This window comes from Schistocerca americana, chromosome 9 (assembly GCF_021461395.2).
Source record: "Schistocerca americana isolate TAMUIC-IGC-003095 chromosome 9, iqSchAmer2.1, whole genome shotgun sequence".
NCBI lineage: Eukaryota > Metazoa > Arthropoda > Insecta > Orthoptera > Acrididae > Schistocerca > Schistocerca americana.
Genome location: NC_060127.1, coordinates 23,974,063 through 23,994,177, shown reverse-complemented (window position 1 = coordinate 23,994,177; position 20,115 = coordinate 23,974,063). Strand labels below are relative to the sequence as shown.

General features: G+C 47.7%; 1 protein-coding gene across 3 annotated transcripts in view; it reads left to right on the top strand.

Annotated features, from left to right (window-relative positions):
- Nucleotides 1-17,449, top strand: part of LOC124551154 (AP-3 complex subunit sigma-like) — an 84,415-nt gene extending 66,966 nt beyond the window's left edge. For all 3 annotated transcript variants that reach the window (XM_047126120.1, XM_047126119.1, XM_047126121.1), the window contains one exon: nt 15,409-17,449. In XM_047126120.1, coding sequence (XP_046982076.1) covers nt 15,416-15,946 — 531 coding nt within the window. In that variant the 5' untranslated portion in view covers nt 15,409-15,415 and the 3' untranslated portion in view covers nt 15,947-17,449. The remainder of the gene's footprint in view (nt 1-15,408) is intronic.
- Nucleotides 17,450-20,115: the final 2,666 nt, after the last annotated feature.

Here is a 20,115-nt window from a genome sequence, read left to right as displayed (position 1 = left end):
CGACCTTGGACATTTTTGCACCTAAGATCCAGCACGGTAGCCGGTCCGTTGTGGTGGGGCCGCCATGTACCCTCTTGGTTGTAGCCCCCTGACAACACAGGGATCGCTCTACTGATGCCTGCGCCGTTAACTCCCCACGTATGCCAAGAAGTAGATGCCTATCCTCCTGGGGTATCGGGACTCCCGGCAACAGCCATCCTGCCAGGTGGCCTTTGCTGTGGCTGGGTGGCGCCCGTGGGGAGGGCCCTTGGTCGGAGTAGGTGGCATTAGGGCGGATGACCCGTAGTGAAGCGTGGTACATAATCTCTCGCTGGTGGCCAGCCGCCAGCAGTCTCTAAGCGTTCTCGGGCTCAATTTAATGCTCAGAAGTATGATCCGAAAACGTTCCCCTCCCTGGCCACGCCGTGGGAAGAGCGTAAGTCTCAGGATGGAGGTAACAGTTATTCGCCCCGATTCTTAGTTTGCACGAGAGCTGATGGGGAGTCTTTTCTCTCCACAAAGCCTCAGTTCTTCGTCGAGCATTTAGAGGACAAGTTTGGGGAGGTGGAGGGCTTGTCTAAAATGCGCTCTGGGTCAGTACTGATACAAACGGCATCCTCCGCCCAGTCGCACAGGTTACTTGCTTGTGACAAGTTGGGGGATGTTCACGTTACTATTACACCACATAAGAGTTTAAATATGGTCCAGGGTGTTATTATCCATAGGGACCTCCTTTTGCAGTCTGATGACGAGCTGCGCGCCAACCTAGAGCGCAGAGGTGTACATTTCGTCCGGCGCGTTCATCGGGGTCCGAGGGACAATCAGGTTGCTACCGGTGCCTTCATCTTGGCCTTCGAGGGTGATACGTTACCGGAAAAGGTCAAGGTGATGGTCTACCGATGTGACGTCAAGCCCTATATCCCTCCCCCGATGCGGTGCTTCAAGTGCTGGAAGTTCGGCCATATGTCTTCCCGCTGCACTTCCAGCCTCACATGTCGAGATTGCGGACGCCCATCTAATCCCGATACTCCATGTGCCCCGCCTCCCATCTGCGTCAACTGCGGGGAGCACCATTCACCTTGCTCGCCTGACTGCAAAGTCTTTCAGAAAGAGCGTAAAATCATGGAATATAAGACCCTGGACCGGCTGACCTATACTGAGGCCAAAAGGAAATATGACAGACTCCATCCTGTGAGAATGACATCTTCTTATGCAGCTGCTACAACAACTGTGCTAGCCCCATCAGTTTCGAGACTTCCAGCCAGCTCGATAAGCAGTAAGACTCCTCCTGCCCCCTTGCCCGTGGTGGGCTCTACCCAACCGGTTGCTCCTGCACCACCTACTCAGGAGCAACCTCCTCCCACCAGTCGGGGACGTCCGTCCCCGCTTCTCAGCCGGAGAAGCGTCTAACTTCTTCGGCTACTCTCGCCCGTAAGAGTTCCCTTGGGACCCTCCCTTCCCAGGGTTCTACCAGCGGGAAGGATGACGGCCACCAGTGGCATAAGTCCTCACCAGCGGCCGGGCGTAGGGCTTCACGATCCTCCTCTGTCCCGGAGACTGAATCGGTGAAGCCCTCTCAGCTGGTGAAACCCAAGGTTCAGCGAGAGAAGTCCAAGAGAAAGACCTCTAAGGCCAAAGAACTTGCGGTGGCACCAACCCCACCGCACCTTTCGTGCTCTGCGTCTGAGGATGAAGTCGAGATTCTAGCGTCCGCTGAGGACCTTGATCTCGCTGGTCCCTCAGACGCCATGGATGCCTCTCGTACGGGTACTGAACCGGTGGCAGTGAGTGAACAAGCGGCGTAAATTGCTTTCCCAGTCCTTTCACGCCTTTCTCAGCCATGGACAATATCATCCTCCAGTGGAACTGCGGCGGTTTTTTCCACCATCTAGCTGAGCTCCAACAACTTATCAGCCTTCACCCTTTCTTCTGCATTGCTCTTCAGGAAACTTGGTTTCCAGCAATGCGAACCCCCGCCCTCCGTGGCTATCGGGGTTATTATAAGAACCGGGCAGCTTATGAAAGGGTGTCTGGTGGCGTCTGCCTCTATGTCCTTCACACTCTGCACAGCGAGTCTGTCCCTCTCCAAACACCTTTAGAGGCTGTCGCTGTTCGGGTGTGGACGCCACAGGCTGTTACCATCTGCAGTCTTTACCTTCCACCGGATGGTGATGTCTCGCAGCATGTCCTGGCTGCGCTGATAGCCCAATTGCCCCCACCTTTCTTGCTATTGGGCCACTTCAACGCCCATAACCCTCTGTGGGGTGGGTCAGTGGCAACAGGTCGAGGCGCCATTGTTGAGCATTTATTGTCGCAGCTCGATCTCTCGATTTTAAATGATGGTGCCTTCATGCACTTCAGTGTGGCGCATGGCACATACTCCGCCATTGACCTTTCAATCTGTAGCCCTAGCCTCTTACCGTCTGTCCAATGGAGTGTGCATGACGACCTGTGTGGTAGTGACCACTTTCCGATCTTTCTGTCACTACCACGGCGTCACTCTTCTGGGCGCCCTAGCAGATGGGCTATGAATAAGGCTGACTGGGACTTGTTCTCCTCCACTGCCGCTCTTGAGCCTCTCTCTAATGACGACATTGATGCGGTGGTTCAATCGGTCACCACCGGCATCGTTACTGCCGCCGAATCTGCCATTCCCCGCTCCTCTGGGTCCCCTCGGCGGCGGACTGTGCCTTGGTGGTCGCCTGAGATCGCTGCAGCGATTACAGATCGCCGGCGGGCGCTACAGCGTCACAAGCGACATCCCTGCATTGAACACCTGATCACCTTCAAACGGCTGCGTGCGCGGGCCCGCCGCCTTATCCGCCAAAGCAAGCAGGAGTGCTGGGAGTGGTACGTGTCCACCATTGGCCTCCATGTCACTCCATCGCAGGTCTGGGCCAAGATTCGACGCGTCTATGGCTATCGACCACCTGTCAGCGTCCCTGCGCTCTCACTGAATGGAGCAGTTTGTACTGACTCCGATGTCATTGCAAACAACTTAGCAGAGCATTTTGCTATGAGTTCCGCTTCTGCGAATTACCCCCAGGCCTTCTGCTCCATTAAGGAGCGGATGGAACGTCGGAGCCTTTCGTTTCGCACCCACCATCCAGAATCGTACAATGCTCCATTTAGTGAGTGGGAATTTCGCAGTGCCCTCGCTGCTTGTCCTGATACCGCTCCTGGACCAGATACCATCCACTGCCAGATGCTGAAACACCTCTCAGTGGACTGCCAGCGACGGCTCCTCGACCTTTACAACCGTATTTGGGTCGAGGGTGAGTTTCCGTCGCAGTGGCGGGCAAGTATCGTTATCCCAATTCTGAAACCAGGCAAGAACCCTTTGGAGGTGGACAGCTACCGCCCCATTAGCCTCACCAACGTTCTTTGCAAGCTTCTCGAACGGATGGTGAGCCGGCGCTTGACTTGGGTACTGGAGTCTCGGGGCCTTCTGGCTCCATCTCAGGGTGGGTTCCGTAAAGGCCGCTCCGCCGCCGACAATCTGGTGAGCCTGGAGTCGGCCATCCGTACCGCCTTTGCCCGCCGTCAGCACCTGGTCGCTGTCTTTTTCGACATGCGGAAGGCGTACGATACGACATGGCGTGATTACATCCTTTCTACGCTTCATGGATGGGGTCTTCGGGGCCCTCTGCCGATCTTTATCAGAAATTTTCTGTCGTATCGTACCTTCCGCGTGCAAGTCGCAGCCTCATATAGTTCCACCCACGTCCAGGAGAACGGTGTGCCACAGGGTTCTGTTTTAAGTGTTGCCTGTTTTTAATAGCCATTAACGGGCTCGCTGCGGCCGTGGGAAATTCTGTCTCTGCTTCCCTGTATGCTGACGACTTCTGCCTTTATTACAGCTCTACTGGCATTGCAGCTGTTGAACGTCAGCTACAGGGTGCTATCCGCAAGGCGCAGTCTTGGGCTGTAGCTCATGGGTTCCAGTTTTCGGCAGCCAAGACCTGCGTAATGCATTTCTGCCGGCGACGCACTGTCCACCCGGAGCCGCGGCTTTATCTTGCCGACGAACTTCTTTCTGTGGTGGAATCTCTCAGGTTTTTGGGGGTGGCTTTCGATGCCCGGTTGACTTGGCTTCCTCATATCAGGCAGCTTAAACAGGCGTGTTGGCGGCATCTAAACGCTCTGAGATGCTTGAGCCACACCCGCTGGGGCGCCGACCGATTTACCCTGTTGCGGCTCTACCAGGCGTTAATCCAATCCCGTCTGAATTATGGGAGCCTGGCTTATGGCTCAGCATCCCCCTCTGGGTTGCAGGTGCTGGACCCAATACTACACAGCGGGATCCGACTTGCCACTGGTGCCTTCCGCACCAGCCCTGTGGACAGCATCCTTGTTGAGACAGGTGTCCCTCCACTGCGATTACGACGCCAACAATTACTGGCTGCTTATGCTGCCCATGTTTTTAGCTTGCCCGGGCATCCAAATTACCGTGTCCTGTTCCCGCAGTCGGTCGTCCATCTGCTGGACCGTCGGCCCCGGTCGGGTTGTCCGATCGCCGTACGCGTCAAGGACCTTCTCTGCGGGCTTGGGTTTTTCCCTGTTCCACCTCCTTTCCAGGCGCCTCTGCGTACACCCCCGTGGTGTGTTCCTCGCCCTTGCCTTCGGCTCGACTTGGCACAGGGCTCGAAGGACTCGGTCCCTCCAGAAGCCTTCCGCCGCCGCTTTCATTCCATCCTGGCCACGTATCAGGGCTCTGGAATTGTTTACACTGACGGTTCGATGGTTGCTGGTCGTGTCGGGTTTGCGCTAACTCTAGGGGACCATTCCGAACAACGGTCCTTGGCGGCTGGCTGCAGCGTTTACACTGCTGAGCTAGTCGCCATCTTTCGAGCCCTAGAGTATATCCGCTCCTGCTCAGGTGAGTCCTTCGTTATCTGTAGCGATTCCCTAAGCGGTTTACGAGCTCTCGACCAGTGTTTTCCTCGTTCTCGTCTGGTGTTGGCTATCCATGAGTCCCTGCATACTCTTGTGCGTTGCGGCCGCTCTGTGGTCTTTGTGTGGACCCCCGGTCATGTCGGTATCCCGGGCAATGAACATGTTGACCGCCTGGCGAAAGAGGCCACGAGTAAACCATCTCTGGATGTTGGCCTCCCAGAGACTGATTTGTGGGCAGTCCTCCGCCGAAAAGTTTTTGCACTTTGGGACGCTGAATGGCGCGATCGGATCACACCCAATAAACTCCGTGCCATTAAGGGGACGACGACTGTGTGGCGGTCATCCATGCGAGCCAACCGCAGGGACTCAGTCGTCCTTTGTCGGCTCCGCATTGGCCACTCCCGGCTAACACACAGTTATTTACTGCGCCGGGAGGACCCTCCTGTATGTCGCTGCGGGGCAGCTTTGACAGTGGCCCACATTCTGTTGGCCTGCCCCCTTTTAGCTGTGGTCAGGCAGACATTTGCGCTGCCTGATACGCTCCCTGCCGTTTTATCTGATGACCCTGTTATGGCTGCCTTAGTTTTACGTTTTATTAGGGCAGGGAGTTTTTATTCTTTAATCTGAGTGTTTCTGTTTTATTTTATTGTTTTGTGTTGATGCTGGCCTTTGGGCTACGGTTTTAAACTAAGTTTTTAATGTGTTTTCGGTGGTTACCTTTTCCCTTTTTTTGTTCCTATGGTCGGCCAACCACCGTCACACTCCGTGTGATTTTATTTCGTTTTGTCTGGTCCTTGTCTATGTTTCTTTTGTTCTGTGTCGTCTGTCTCCTATTCTGTTGAAAATTTTTTTTATTTTCTGTGGGTATTTTTAGTATTTTGGAAAAAGGGACCAATGACCTCTGCAGTTTGGTCCCTTTAATCCTTAAACCAACTGACCGAATATTCAGTCAGATATTAACTTTGCAGAGACTGGCAACATGCTCTAAATGTTCAGAAACGTAAAATGTTGCACTTCACAATACGAAAAAACGTATTCTATGACTATGTCTGAGTCACTATTGGAACCGGCGAACTCGTATAAATATCTGAGTGTTCCACTTTGTATGGATATAAAATGGAATGATCATATAGGCTCAGTCTTGGGTAAAGCAGGTGGTAGACTTTATTGGTAGAATACTGGGAAGTGCGAACGATCTACAAAAGGAGATACCTCGTGTGACCTTTTCTAGACTACTGCTCAAGTGTTTGGGACCTGTACCACATAGAACTAACAGGGGATGGTCAGCATATACAGAGAAGGGCAGCACGAATGGTCACAGGTTTCTTTAAATCGTGGGAGTGTCACAGAGGTTAGCACACTGGACTCGCAATCGGGAGGACGACGGTTCAAACCCGCGCCTGGCCGTCCTGATTTACGTTTCCTATGATTTTCCTAAATCGCTTTCTGTCAGGATGGTTCCTGTGAAAGGGCACGCTCGACATCCTTCCCGACCTCTCCCTAATCCGATGGGACTGATCGGATTTTGCGCATGAACTGATCTCCTGATTAGGTCCCATAAATGTTAGATTGGATTCATGATGGGTGATGTGCGAGGCCAAATCATTCGCTCGAACTGTCCAGAATGTTCCTCAAACCAATCGCGAGCAACTGTGACCCACTGACAGGGTGCATTGACATCCATAAAAATTCCATCATTGTTGTTGGGAACATGAAGTCCATGAATGGCTGCAAGTGGTCCCCAAGCAGCCGAACAGAATCGTTTCCAGTCAGTGACCAGTTCACATGGACCAGAGGACCCAGTCCATTCCATGTCAGCACAGCCCACACCATTGTGGAGCTACAGTCAGCTTGCACAGCGCCTTGTTGACAATTTGGGTCTGTGGCTTCGTGGCGTCTGTGCCACACCAGAATCCTACCATCATCTGTTACCAGCTGGAATCTGGGCTCATATGACCATGCCACGGTCTTCTAGGGTCCAACCGATACAGTCACGAGCCCAGGAGAGCCGTTGAAGGCGATGTCGTGCTGTTAGCAAAGGCACTCGCGTCAGCTGTCTGCTGCCATAGCCCATTAGCGCCAAATTTCGCCGCAATTTCCTAACGGATACGTTTGTTGTATGTCCCACATTGTTTTCTGCGATTACTTAATAGAGAGCTACTTCTCCGTTCCTATACACAAACGCCGCTGCTCTCGGTCGTTAAGTGAAGGCAGCCGGCCAATGCGCTGTCCGTATTGAGAGGTAAAGCCTGAAATTCGGTATTGTCGGCACACTTCTGACGCTATGGATATCGGAATATTGAATTCCCTAACGATTTCCGAAACTGAGTGTCGTATGCGTCTACCTCCAGCTGCCACTCCGCGTTCAGAGTCTGTTAATTCGCGTCGTGTGGCCATAAAACGTTAGAAACTCACATGAATCTCGTGAATGCAAACGCAGCTCTGCCAAAGTACTTCCCTTATATACCTTGTTTAAGTGATACTACCGCCATCTGTATATGTAGCTATTCCATAACTTTTCACACATCATTGTAAGGATTTTCATAAGTGTAGACGTTACGATGATGACTGAAAATCCCGTAAGATGAAATGCCAGCCTTATCGGTGACGAGGTACCAGGTAGTCATAATTAAAGTAAAAGTACCTAACAGAGGTCCAGTGTGGGCTGTAATTATAGTATGGAAGGGGAACGTGGTAGATATGCTAATGCGTTAATGCAACACCGATTTACGCTAGGAAAAAAAAAAATATTTCCAATTTTGGTCAACTGGTGCTAATCTGGTGATGTGAATACGATAAAGATTATAGAAATATTTCCATATGTAGTGAATTAGGAATGGGATATGTGCTGAAAAGAACAAATAAGTGAGAAAGGCATAATGCTGATTTTGTCATTATCTACCACTTACACAACGTGTTCATTATGAGCACTAGAGACATCGACGAAATGTTCCGTCCGCAAAACGACGCAATCGACAGTTGCTCGCAGCATTCCAGTGGGATCTGAGAAAAGTGTTTGTTGTATACCAGTCTTTAGATCAGATAAAGACCGAATGTGTTCCTGATAAACGCATTTTTTTGGATGCCCCCAGAGCCAAATCACTCATGGGTCAGATCAGATGATCTTGCAGGACGTGCTTCTGGATAAATTCTGCAGATAACATGAAGGTGGAAGGTTGCACGAAGCAGATCTTTCACTGGGTGAGCGACAGGAGGTGTTGCCGCCATCTTGCATGAAAATAGTGCTTTCCACGTAGATGCGCTCTGCCGATGCAAGAATCACATGCTGGGCAAGGTCTCGATGACATGTAGATGTCATGTACATCTGACAGCCACTGTGGTAGTATTCGCTTCGAGAAAAAAGGATCGAAAATAAAGGTGATTGTGAATCCACACCAGTCAGTCATATACGGCGATGCACAACGCGCACTTGAACAGTACTCCGGCAGTTCTATGTATTCAGTGCCTCTTCACTCAATAGGAAAAATTGCCTGGCCACATGTCATCAACTTCATTTCTTGCCAGAAATAGACGAGCAAATTCAGAACATTGGTGCTGATCATGAGGTTCCAGATGCAGTTGTACAGGTACCAGTGTACAAGGTGCATTCAAGTTCTAAGGCCTCCGATTTTTTTTCTAATTAACTACTCACCCGAAATCGATGAAGCTGGCGTTACTTCTCGACGTAATAGCCCTGCAGACGTACACATTTTTCACAACGCTGACGCCATGATTCCATGGCAGCGGCGAAGGCTTCTTTAGGAGTCTGTTTTGACCACTGGAAAATCGCTGAGGCAATAGCAGCACGGCTGGTGAATGTGCGGCCACAGAGAGTGTCTTTCATTGTTGGAAAGAGCCAAAAGTCACTAGGAGCCAGGTCAGGTGAGTAGGGAGCATGAGGAATCACTTCAAAGTTGTTATCACGAAGAAACTGTTGCGTAACGTTAGCTCGATGTGCGGGTGCATTGTCTTGGTGAAACAGCACACGCGCAGCCCTTCCCGGACGTTTTTGTTGCAGTGCAGGAAGGAATTTGTTCTTCAAAACATTTTCGTATGATGCACCTGTTACCGTAGTGCCCTTTGGAACGCAATGGGTAAGGATTACGTCCTCGCTGTCCCAGAACATGGACACCATCATTTTTTCAGCACTGGCAGTTACCTGAAATTTTTTTGGTGGGGGCGAATCTGTGTGCTTCCATTGAGCTGACTGGCGCTTTGTTTCTGGATTGAAAAATGGCATCCACGTCTCATCCATTGTCACTACCGGTGAAAAGAAAGTCCCATTCATGCTGTCGCTGCGCATCAACATTGCTCGGCAACATGCCACACGGGTAGCTGTGTGGTCCTCCGTCAGCATTCGTGGCACCCACCTGGATGACACTTTTCGCATTTTCAGGTCGTCATGCAGGATTGTGTGCACAGAACCCACAGAAATGCTAATTCTGGAGGCGATCTGTTCAACAGTCATTCGGCGATACCCCAGAACAATTCTCTCCACTTTCTCGATCATGTCGTCAGACCGGCTTGTGCGAGCCTGAGGTTGTTTCGGTTTGTCACACGATGTTCTGGCTTCATTAAACTGTTGCACCCACGAACGCACTGTCGACACATCCATAACTCCATCACCACATGTCTCCTTCAACTGTCAATGAATTTCAATTGGTTTCACACCACGCAAATTCAGGAAACGAATGATTGCACGCTGTTCAAGTAAGGAAAATGTCGCCATTTTAAGTATTTAAAACGGTTCTCATTCTCGCCGCTGGCGGTAAAATTCCATCTGCCATGCGGTGCTGCCATCTCTGGGATGTATTTACAGTGAACGCGGCCTCATTTTGAAACAATGCGCATGTTTCTCTCTCTTTCCAGTCCGGAGAAAGAAAATCGGAGGCCTTAGAACTTGAATGCACCTCGTAAAACAGACAGCAAAACGTTTCGCGCTGTTGACGGTGGGATGGACATTTCTCGTGACATTGCCTGAGCACTAGCTGCATGGTCAGTTACAGCAACAGCAACCTCGCCAATGAGTTAATGAGTTCCTTCAGGTTAGAACACGCGCCCCCCCACCCCCGCCCCCCCCCCCACCTCTTCCAGGTGCCACACCAAGCTCACCCTTGTTTTCGAATTTCATTATCATCTTAAAACCATTAAATGACATCGGACCTCTGCTCAAGACGTTTCAGTCGGCGATTCCTTCTCAATTCAGCACTGTAACTGCTACCGTCCGCATAAAACAGTTTCGCTAACAGTGCACCGTCTCCCTTCTCGATAGCCGTACTGTTCACTCCCGTTATGGCTTGTCAAATGACAGCGAGGATGTCGTACCATCACACACACTTGTAACGTGGCAATTTCTCGCTGAAACTCTCAACGAACATCTTTGAGGTTGATACGCAAATTCTCTTGATCAAGAAGTCGTTGAGACCACTGCTCTGTAATTTCAAATCGATTAGCACTGCCAGTGGATGTTTTTTCTGCATTTGGCGGTGGGTCTGAAGACTTTATCTGGTGACTTCAGTTTTATATTTTATGGAAAGAGCAGTTTTTTATTATTTTTTATTGGTTGTGACAATGATTTTATCAGATGGTCTGCCTCATGTGCCATGATGTCCATATGGTTTTATAAATGTTAATCCACGTTTCAGATCTGATGATGGCACCTTCAGAGTGCTGAAACCGGTCATCTAATAAACGATTGAGGCGATCGTGGCTTTTCAATTATTTTAAAAACAGAGTGATCGCCCCACGACACACTGCAAAAAAGTTTGATAAGCTCCACGATGTACTGTTTCGCATAAAGTTACGCGCCATGACATTCGATTTTCTCATCACCTCTTTACGCACATATGATTCTATATGCACTCCTTAGATGTGGATACCTACCTGAACGTCCTGCTCAGTTCGTAACTTCCAAGAAATTGGCCTTCGATCTTGATGGTGCGAATCTTTGTGATCACTATGGCGCGCCATTTTTCATTCGGTATTCATCGTGCAAGTTAATGGTTTGTTTCGAACATTTCTTGAGTGTCGACAACATATCTTTTGCGAAGTGTAGTACAAACAACCCATAGGTCAATCTCTGGACCTCCCGGACACTTCCTTTCTGTCGCCCTCCTGACACACATGAGCAGTCAGCAAATAATATTTTTCCTGTCACAGATGTTCACACTTTCAAATGAGCTTTACCAAAGACTGAATCTGCGACCGGGCATTCAAGGTGTTCCATGTTAGTCACGCCTCCAGCTCGTTGCGATTTTGGCAGTCTATCTTTCCGTGTGCGTTCTACATCTAATTAAAAATTTATGCAGTCACTGGCAGTGTCTGCGTTTCATCCTCCGTAGTCACCTGTGCCAAGGTTACCCTTGTCAGATTATTAATGGCTCCTTCTAAGACACCAGTTGGTAACTTCCACCTTCAAAGCCAATAAATCTCTTTGCTATAGGGTCCATTTAGTTCCATCCATAGCTGAAAGGTCCATCATATTAATGTCTATGCGAGTAGCGTAGTAGTCATTTTTATTATGCTTAACTGGGCCACCACTATTAATATTAATTTAAATAAGACGTATTCCGTTGCACGACGGTATCCTTGTTTTGAATCAATTTGCATGATTTGTTGGGGTAGTTCCTCATTCTGCTGGACTCCAGACTGTGTGTTAGTGTATCCTAGGGTACGCGCTGACCACAACGAGCATACTTTACATCAGCAACAATAATTATTGCTGTACCTACAGGAATTAAGGTATTTGACACACCACACCACAGTGTACAGCACCTGGTGGCCGCAACTGGAACTAATGTTCTCTAACGTAAATGGGTTCCGCATTAACGCATTAGCATGCGTATCTTGTTTCGCTTCGCTGCCGTACGATAATTACAGCCCACACTGTGCCTCTGTGTGTAACTGCACTGTAATTATAACTACGCGGTACGTGCAAGAACTGCAGGAACGCAGCACCTTCCCTAACACGTGTTGTCTGAATGTTATTCTTGGCTGAAAGTCTGCCTCATTTAATACCTACACCCGTTTAATATGATACGCATACGGGTTGTCATACAGAATGTTCCAATCATCATGTGATTGGCGCCTTCCCTTCACGCAGTTCTCCTCGTACTGGTTTTAACGTGAGAAATGTGTGTTTTCGAGAGCATGTAGAAGTAATGCCGTCTGTTGGTGTATTGTGCCATCCTGAGATTCAACTTTCTTGCTAAACACCACGCAAAAACTGACCCTTCGCAGCATACAGTTTAACTTGGTGGCACATTGTTTTCGCTACGAGCAACAGCTACAAGTCTTCCATTGTCGCAAGATTCGCTACCTACTGAACTGTTGCCTCGGGCTCAAAATATCAACTCACGTGATACGATACCACGAGATACAAGGAAGTAGATCTGGATGAGCACAGATATGGACCAACCTGAGGATTTATTATATGTTGTAAATCCATTTAAAACTAACGAAGAATTGGATAAGTCACAGTGTTTTGTACGCAGAAGTAAAATACTCGTCAGTGAAGTGGATGGAGAGTTTATGGTTCAAGTCAGTCTTGATAATTTTGGCAGAGATAAAGTGAGTCTACTTTTACTAATTGCTAATTTAGATATTTTGGAGGAAAATGACGTGGATAGGTCAAGTGAGGACCTCTGCCGTTAGTCAATCATCAGTGCGTCTGCATTATGTGAGAAAGTGAAACAATTACAGACAAATGATAGAGACGCAGTGGAAGTTTTAAGACTGCAGTTCATAGGTTGGTTTAATTTGAGTGGTCAGTTACCACTAACGCAACTCAGGCGAGCCGTTCTGTCCAGATGACCCGTACACGTCATCTGGCGACGAGAATTCCGAACTCCCTGCGCTGCATCATTTCCTGTGTCACTTTGCTTGCTTGTTCGATAACTTTTCCTGCATGTGTAAATTTTCTCTTACAGTTGGTACTCTTTTTGCTATTTAATATCTGTGCTCCCGTAGTTCATAAGTAAGCTTTAGGATTTATTGCCATTCTTAAAACTGAGGCGTTCATACAATGTGTGGCCTTACACTATCTGCATCTCAAATGAGCGTCTCTGGCGCAAACGTTCTTGCACAAGTAGCTGTCTGTCGGGATTACGTTCAGCTCAACATAACATTGGCGGGCTGTGTCCACATTCACGTATTAGGCCATACATGTAGTGCATGTCCGGCATTTGATACATTGACATCACTGTGACGTGATGAAAGTAACCCTACAACAGGACAAACACAATCAGGCAAAACGAATCATGACCAACTGTAAACTAAAAGGTCAATTCATATAGGCTCTTTTGACGTAAATTACACAACCAGAACTCACTAAAAGGAATTCCTTTCGAACGTCCCTGACGAAGGATTTTTTGGGCTCAAGCTCACACGAATTTTTTGTAAATTTTTGATGTCAAGAATATCTTCCCTAGAGTTTGATTTGTGTTTTTTACGTATCCTGAAAATCTGCAGGAACCCCCATCTGTGCAGAACTTCAGGCATAGGTACCTCTCACATTGTTGAACTCAAAATACTGTACGGCAGTGAATAGAGTGAATTGGGGCCCGCCTTAAGTCACCAGACTCCAAAGCCGATCAGCAAACACTGGAATGACAAATTAATGCTTTGTGCTTTATTGCAAGGTTACTGTTTAATTTCGGTGACTGTTTCCACATCTTTTCTGTTTATATCCATCCTTTGTATTAAAAGGAAATTAGAGGTCTGAGTCGGTTCAAGGTAATTGGCTCGAGGCTTAGTGTCTACACATGGTTCTTCTACTTCTGATCTAGTAAGTAAATTACTAAAACTTTTGAAAAAGTGGACTCGCTTTCAAGAGAGGCGGATATCAAACTCCGGGAGCTCTAGGCAATGAGACTTCGTGGGGAACGTCACCAGATATCGAAACTCAGTTCATGACGACGCCATAGATTGAGGTGGTGAGTGATGCCTGTGCAGGTTCCTAGGGGAGTTCATAGGTCATATGAAATGAATTTTGGAGCAATACGTGTGGAATCAATACTGTTCTGCCCTGTCCACACTAGACTTGCGATAAGTAAAACTCGAAACATGGAGAATGTGATATTTGGTGGAAAAGACAGGAATTTCATTATTTCCTGTCTTTCATTTTAACAGCCATTTCGGAGCTACCGCGACAAAGAACATGTAGATTGGCAACATTAGTCCACTGAATAACTTTAGGCAATACCAAAGCAGGGTTTGCGTCAACTGAGCAGGTAACGAAGTGTGCTGGTTTTGTTTAGACTTGTTTCAGATTTTGCCAGAAACTATAGTGTTTCGTTTGAATCTGCTATCCAGCTTTGATTTCGCATTAGCTTTTTTCATGACACGCGGTTAGTCTTTCTCAGCTCTCGCTATCTTCCATGAATAGTTGGCTAGCAGGTGACAAACAATATTCGAAAATTTGTGCCACAGAAACTGCAAGTTGTCCAGAAAGCTAAATGTTCACCGCAGGCCGCGCGGGTACTTGATCAACATTTTATTTTTGAACTACTAAGCAGAAATGCTTTCGCACGTATCATACATAGCCTTCTGTTGGGGACCAGTAATCAACATAGCTACAATAATCCTCTCGTTGCCTGTTCCCACTGAATCGAAATGTTCGGGCATTCCTGCCGAAGCAGACCTAATGCGTTTATTTCCCGTATTTTTATAACCATTTACCTTCGATCACTTTGCCAATACTAGCTTGTAGTTTGCCTGTAACGAAGTCAGCGCCACCTGGAAGTGAAACACTAACATCATCTCATTGCTGTTTTGTTCCTTCTGTCTCACCTTCATTTATAACTTCATCTTATCGTTTTCTTCTTTCGGTCATTTACATTTCTCTTCATACCTTCCTTCTATTTTGTCGTTTTTGTCATTTCTTTTATACTGTCATTCCAGAGTTTTCGTTTTGTTCGATTTTTCTTCGTCTTCTTTATTTATTTATTATTTCCTTTCCTGTCCTTTATTTCCTTTTTTTCCTCTCTTTATTTACTTTATTTTCTTTACTTTTTCTTTGTTCTCCTTGACCGCTTTTGACCGCTTTTGACCACTTTTGACCGCTTTTGACCACTTTTGGTATCTTTGCTGCCAGCTCTGCCAGCTCTGCCAGCGATGATCTCCTCTATGAGTCTTACTTTCCTTTTTCCTTTTCTTTGCCACTTTTTTTCCTTTATCCCCCATTTTCTTTCCCTTTTCTTTCCTTTTTTTGACTTAATTATTTTGTGACCCTTTCACCTTACCTCCATCCAAATTACCACCTCAAGTTACTGTCTATTGATTGGTCTTGGTATTTGGTGTTTACTATTCTTTTCAGTGCTGGAAGGGTAGTAGTACAGACTCATTTATTAGAAGTAGTATGTACAACATCAGCATTGTTTTCTTTTAGACAGTGCCAGCTCATGGAATGAGTGTGAGAAACCAGCCATTTTCTGGGAAACCTGGTCCCCATATTGTCTTTCGTGAATTTTCCCATTTCTGGCATTAGACACACATACAATTAGATGCAAATGGCATCGCTGTTTCGGGTTCCAGGTGCGCCATGATCAAGCTAGTGCTGGTGGTGAACACGGCCGGGAAGGTGCGGCTGAGCAAGTTCTACGACCCGCGGCCGGCCGAGCCCCAGTCGCAGCAGCGGCTCACCCGCGGCCTGCACTCGCGCCTCGCCGCGCGCCAGAAGCACAACTGCAGCTTCTTCGACGTCAGCGACCTGCTGGGCCCCGACTCCACGGCCGTCTACCGCCGCTACGCAGACCTGTTCGTCGTCTTCGTGGCCGACGGCGCCGAGTCGCCGCTCGCCACGGTGGACCTCATCCAGGAGTTCGTGGACGCCGTCGACCGCTGCTTCGGTGTGGCGTGTGAGCTGGACTTCGTGTACCACGCGGACCAGGTGCACCACATCCTGAACGAGGTGCTGCAGGGCGGCCTGGTGTTGACCGTAAACTCGGCAGAGATCGCCGGGCACGCGCTGGAGCAGCAGGCCGCCGAGGACCGCCAGACGAGGCCGCTGAGGGCGGCGGCCGCCCAGGTGCTCAGCTCCATACAGGAGTTCCACGTCTTCCACAGTACGTGACACCCACAAGCGGACCGCTCCATCCATTGGTTTGTCTTCCAGTGTCTGAAACCAAAACCCTGCAGCAGCCATCGAGGACTGCATATTCGGGCCTCTGAGGGTGGCCACTTGTCCAGGTGCTCAGTTCCATACAGGAATTCCATGTCTTCCACGGTGTGTGACCCCCCCAGAAACCAACAGCTTCATGCAGCCGATCGTCTTCCAGTGTCTGATCTCAAAACTCTGTATAAGGCTGACAAGGACTGCCGGGTCAGGTTGCTGATGGCAGAGGAGTTCAGTCTTCCCCTGTGTGTGACCTCAGAATCCACCAGCTGAGTCCAGGGGTTCAAAGTCTTTCACCGTTTCTGGACCCAAAACCCAACAATAGGCTATCAATAAGCGCCAGACCGTTCCCAAAGACTGGCAGCTGCCAGGTGCTATACTCCAAGCAGGAGTTCCACATTTGCGACAGCACCTGACCTCAAAAGCGGACAGCTCCAACCAGCTGTCCAATGTCCTTCAGTGCCTGACCTCAAAACTCAACAGCAGGCTGACCACCACCACCACCACCACCACCACCGCCGCCGCCGCCGCCGCCGCCGCCGCCGCCGCCACCACTGCCACCTAATTTTGTTACAAAGTGGGTCTAACAGAAATTTAATAAGTAGAAACTGGGGAGGGATTTGTTTCCTGCTGCCTCTCGCACAAAATGCATCATCTCAATTTTTAGAAACTGAATCATTACTTAATGAGTAAAGCTGAATAAAACCGAATTCTTCATGTATCATGAAATACCGCCTGCAGCAGCGAACATCCCAGTAAACTGAAACCATGCACGCTATGCCCTATTGTCATGAGGTAGAAAACTTATTTGTAACTCCATTATACATGGTAAATACTATATGAACACGACCAACATTTTTTAATGTTCTTCCAAAATGTTAGACTGAACGAGAAATACTCCAAGTGACGATTGCACAATCTCATTGCTCTTTCTGGTGTTATCCTTCTACTCTCGTAACGAAAATAATATACGTAATTTCATTTCCGTTGTAATGAAATTCGAGAACACTTGATGACTGCGCCAACAAAAAGAAAATACAAATCAACTCAGCGCATCTAGTACTAAAACGGACATGCACAAGATACAAGTTAGCATTTCAACTGTGTAGTGCGTAATACAGTGAAATAAGTACATTAATATAGGATGCACACCAATGAGGAAATTTGTGCCTTATACGACACTGAAATTGTTTTGAGTGTGTGTATGCGTTACTTCAAGTGTCATATGAATATGCAACAGTGTTTTTAAAGATTACCTACCTTTGCTCTTACAGGTATCTTTAGTAAACTCTAGTGTTGCCGTGTGAAGCAATATCCGCCTTTAGTAAACCAATGTCATTACTCCTATCTGACAGTGAGCCAGAAGTAGCCTTCTTGTATTCCTAACTAGAAATTTTTGTTAAACAAATATTTGATTTTTTCACAGTCCATGTTGTGAAACTGCAAAACTTGATATCATACACTGCCATGAAATACCTTTGTGGTGCAATGTAATAAATATTTTATCAGTATCAGATAAATGTAACTTTTATTTACATACTCTCTCTCTCTCTCTCTCTCTCTCTCTCTCTGTGTGTGTGTGTGTGTGTGTGTGTGTGTGTGGTTTTTTTTCGTTTGTGTTTGTTTGGGGGGGTGAGGGGGAGAACGGGGGAGAACAAGTCGCTATTTCTGAAGGTCCATCAACCACGTTACTTCTACAAAACTCGATGTGACCACGTAACACCATACCAATTGATAAGTAACTTTCATAAAATCATATGGATGTATAATCAACTTCTTCTTCTGAAATTAAGAAAGCTATACATTCGTTCAAAAATATTATGTCGTTTCGATGATGTTTCTAACACAATTCTTTAGTTTTGTACCCATATAATCAGACCAGTTTTACCTCAAATATGCAATGCATCACTAACTCGATGCAGTTTTCCGGAGATACTGAAATATGCCTTTCTTAAACCCTTCTTTAAGAAAGGTGATAAGAGACCTGATTCACTGCAGATATTCTTGGCTTAGCACACATTGAATAATGGTAAACCAGTTAGCAAAGGCATTGGGTCGGCTATTGTGGAAATAAGTGTCGCAAAAATGTTTCTATAGATGGACGGAGCGAACTCCGCCGTTGTCGTGCAGTTCCGCTATGGTATGTACTTTCTGTAGGGTAGTCTGTTCAAACTGCGCATTTTCGAAGAAGGTTGTGTACATTGCGATGCCAATGAATTGGAAACTGTTTCGAAATTAATTGTATAACCAATAACTCGGACTAAATAAAGAAAAATTACCTGCTGTATTTCATGTCGGCTATTGTTGTGCTTTTTGATCGATGTCACAGGCAATCACCTGACAAAAAACAGTTGCTATCTGAAGTTTTCAGATATCTACAGATTTTCAAAGCTTTTGAAATCACTGCTAAACAGCAAGTATCCCGATGGCACTACTAAACTAACTCGCGCGCTTACTACTTACATGCGAGGTGCAATTGAACACTGCTCCGAAATAGAAATCACTTATCCCTGACAAGCCTGCACTCTGGAACTATGTAATATCGTAAAACAGACACCCACCATAAATGGAAGGTACAGTACAAAATTCCTTGATTCAAAGGTGAGATAGAAATGGCCAACGATTTCGAAGAACCATGGTGAAACTACACTGGACAAAGGATACGCAACGCTGCTAATGGAGGTAGAACAATTGGAAAATTAAAAAATAAAAAGTTCCGAAACAGTGTAATTGCGGAACATTGTACACGTCTGCGTCCATTCCGTACGGAAAATTAACCGAAAGGGCCTATCTCAGAGATGAAACCAGGTGCATAATGAAAGTACACTTCTGTTCAGAAAAAAAAAAAAACAGAATACGCTGAACGACCGGGGACAGGACACTTACATTCATAGGCCATGTATATTAGTATGTTCTGCAGAAAGGACTAGCATTTGAGCGATGTTGCCTGCGGTTTCAATGCCAACAATGATAATGCGGCGCAATGCACCTGCCAGTAACTTGTGCCTGCGGCTATCGTTGGCGCCATAAACCGGAGGTAACGGATCACTGTGACGTGCAGGATGCCTCCCAGAAGTATTCGCGAACCGTATCGTCGAATAAGTGAGTTTGAAAGAGGGCGTATTATTGGCATGAGAGAATTTCCCAGGAAATTGTTGCTAGCGTGGGGCTGTTTCAGCAGTGCAACGATGTGTGCAGAATGGTTCATGGAAGGCCGTAGAAGACGAGAAGCGTCACGCCGCATCATACAGGGCACCGCCCTCCCCTCCCCTCCCCTCACCACTGGGAAGATAGACATCTCATCCGAATGGCATTGCAGGACAGATCTGCGTTCTCCTCGGCTCTGGCGCAACAGTGGAATATTATCACACACCGTACATTATCACGGGTGATAGTCACCGTTTACTGCAGTATGGGTTACAGGCGTGTCGCCCACAGCTCCACACACCTATGACGAATGTGCAAAAACATGCTAGATAGCAATGGTGTATGGAACGACATCACTAAGGACAGGAATCCAGGTTATGTTTGTTTGAAAATGATGGCCGCATTATGCTTCGCCGCAGACAGGAGCAGCATCATCATCAACAGTGACCGCATTCGCACAAAACGTTTAGCGCCAACTCAAGGCCTTTTTGTGTGGGGTGCTACTGGGTACAACCACAAATCACAGTTGGTGCATTGCCCAGGGTACTACGACCAGTGTGATCCACGTGAATGACGCTCTGCGATACGTAGCCATACCCTTTCTGCACAACACCCCAGGCGCCATTTTTCAGCAAGACAATGCACGACAGCATGTTGCTGCACGAACACGTGCCTTCTTAGAGTGACAGGATGTCAGCCTTTTGCTCTGCCTCACCAGACTTGTCGCCAGTCAAAAATGTGTGGGATATGGTGAAACGGCAGGTGCAGCACTGTGACCCAATGCCAATCTTCAGAGATGAACTTTGGAGCCACGTGAACGCAGAATGGATGGCTATACCACAGGACGCAGTTAGCGCCTTATATGCGTCGGTGCCGCCACACGTGGGACAAGTTATCATGACCCATGGGAGACTCTGTGCCTACTAGGCAACAGGACACACGCTGAAACGATGTGACTGAAATCAAGCTGTTCTGTTTCT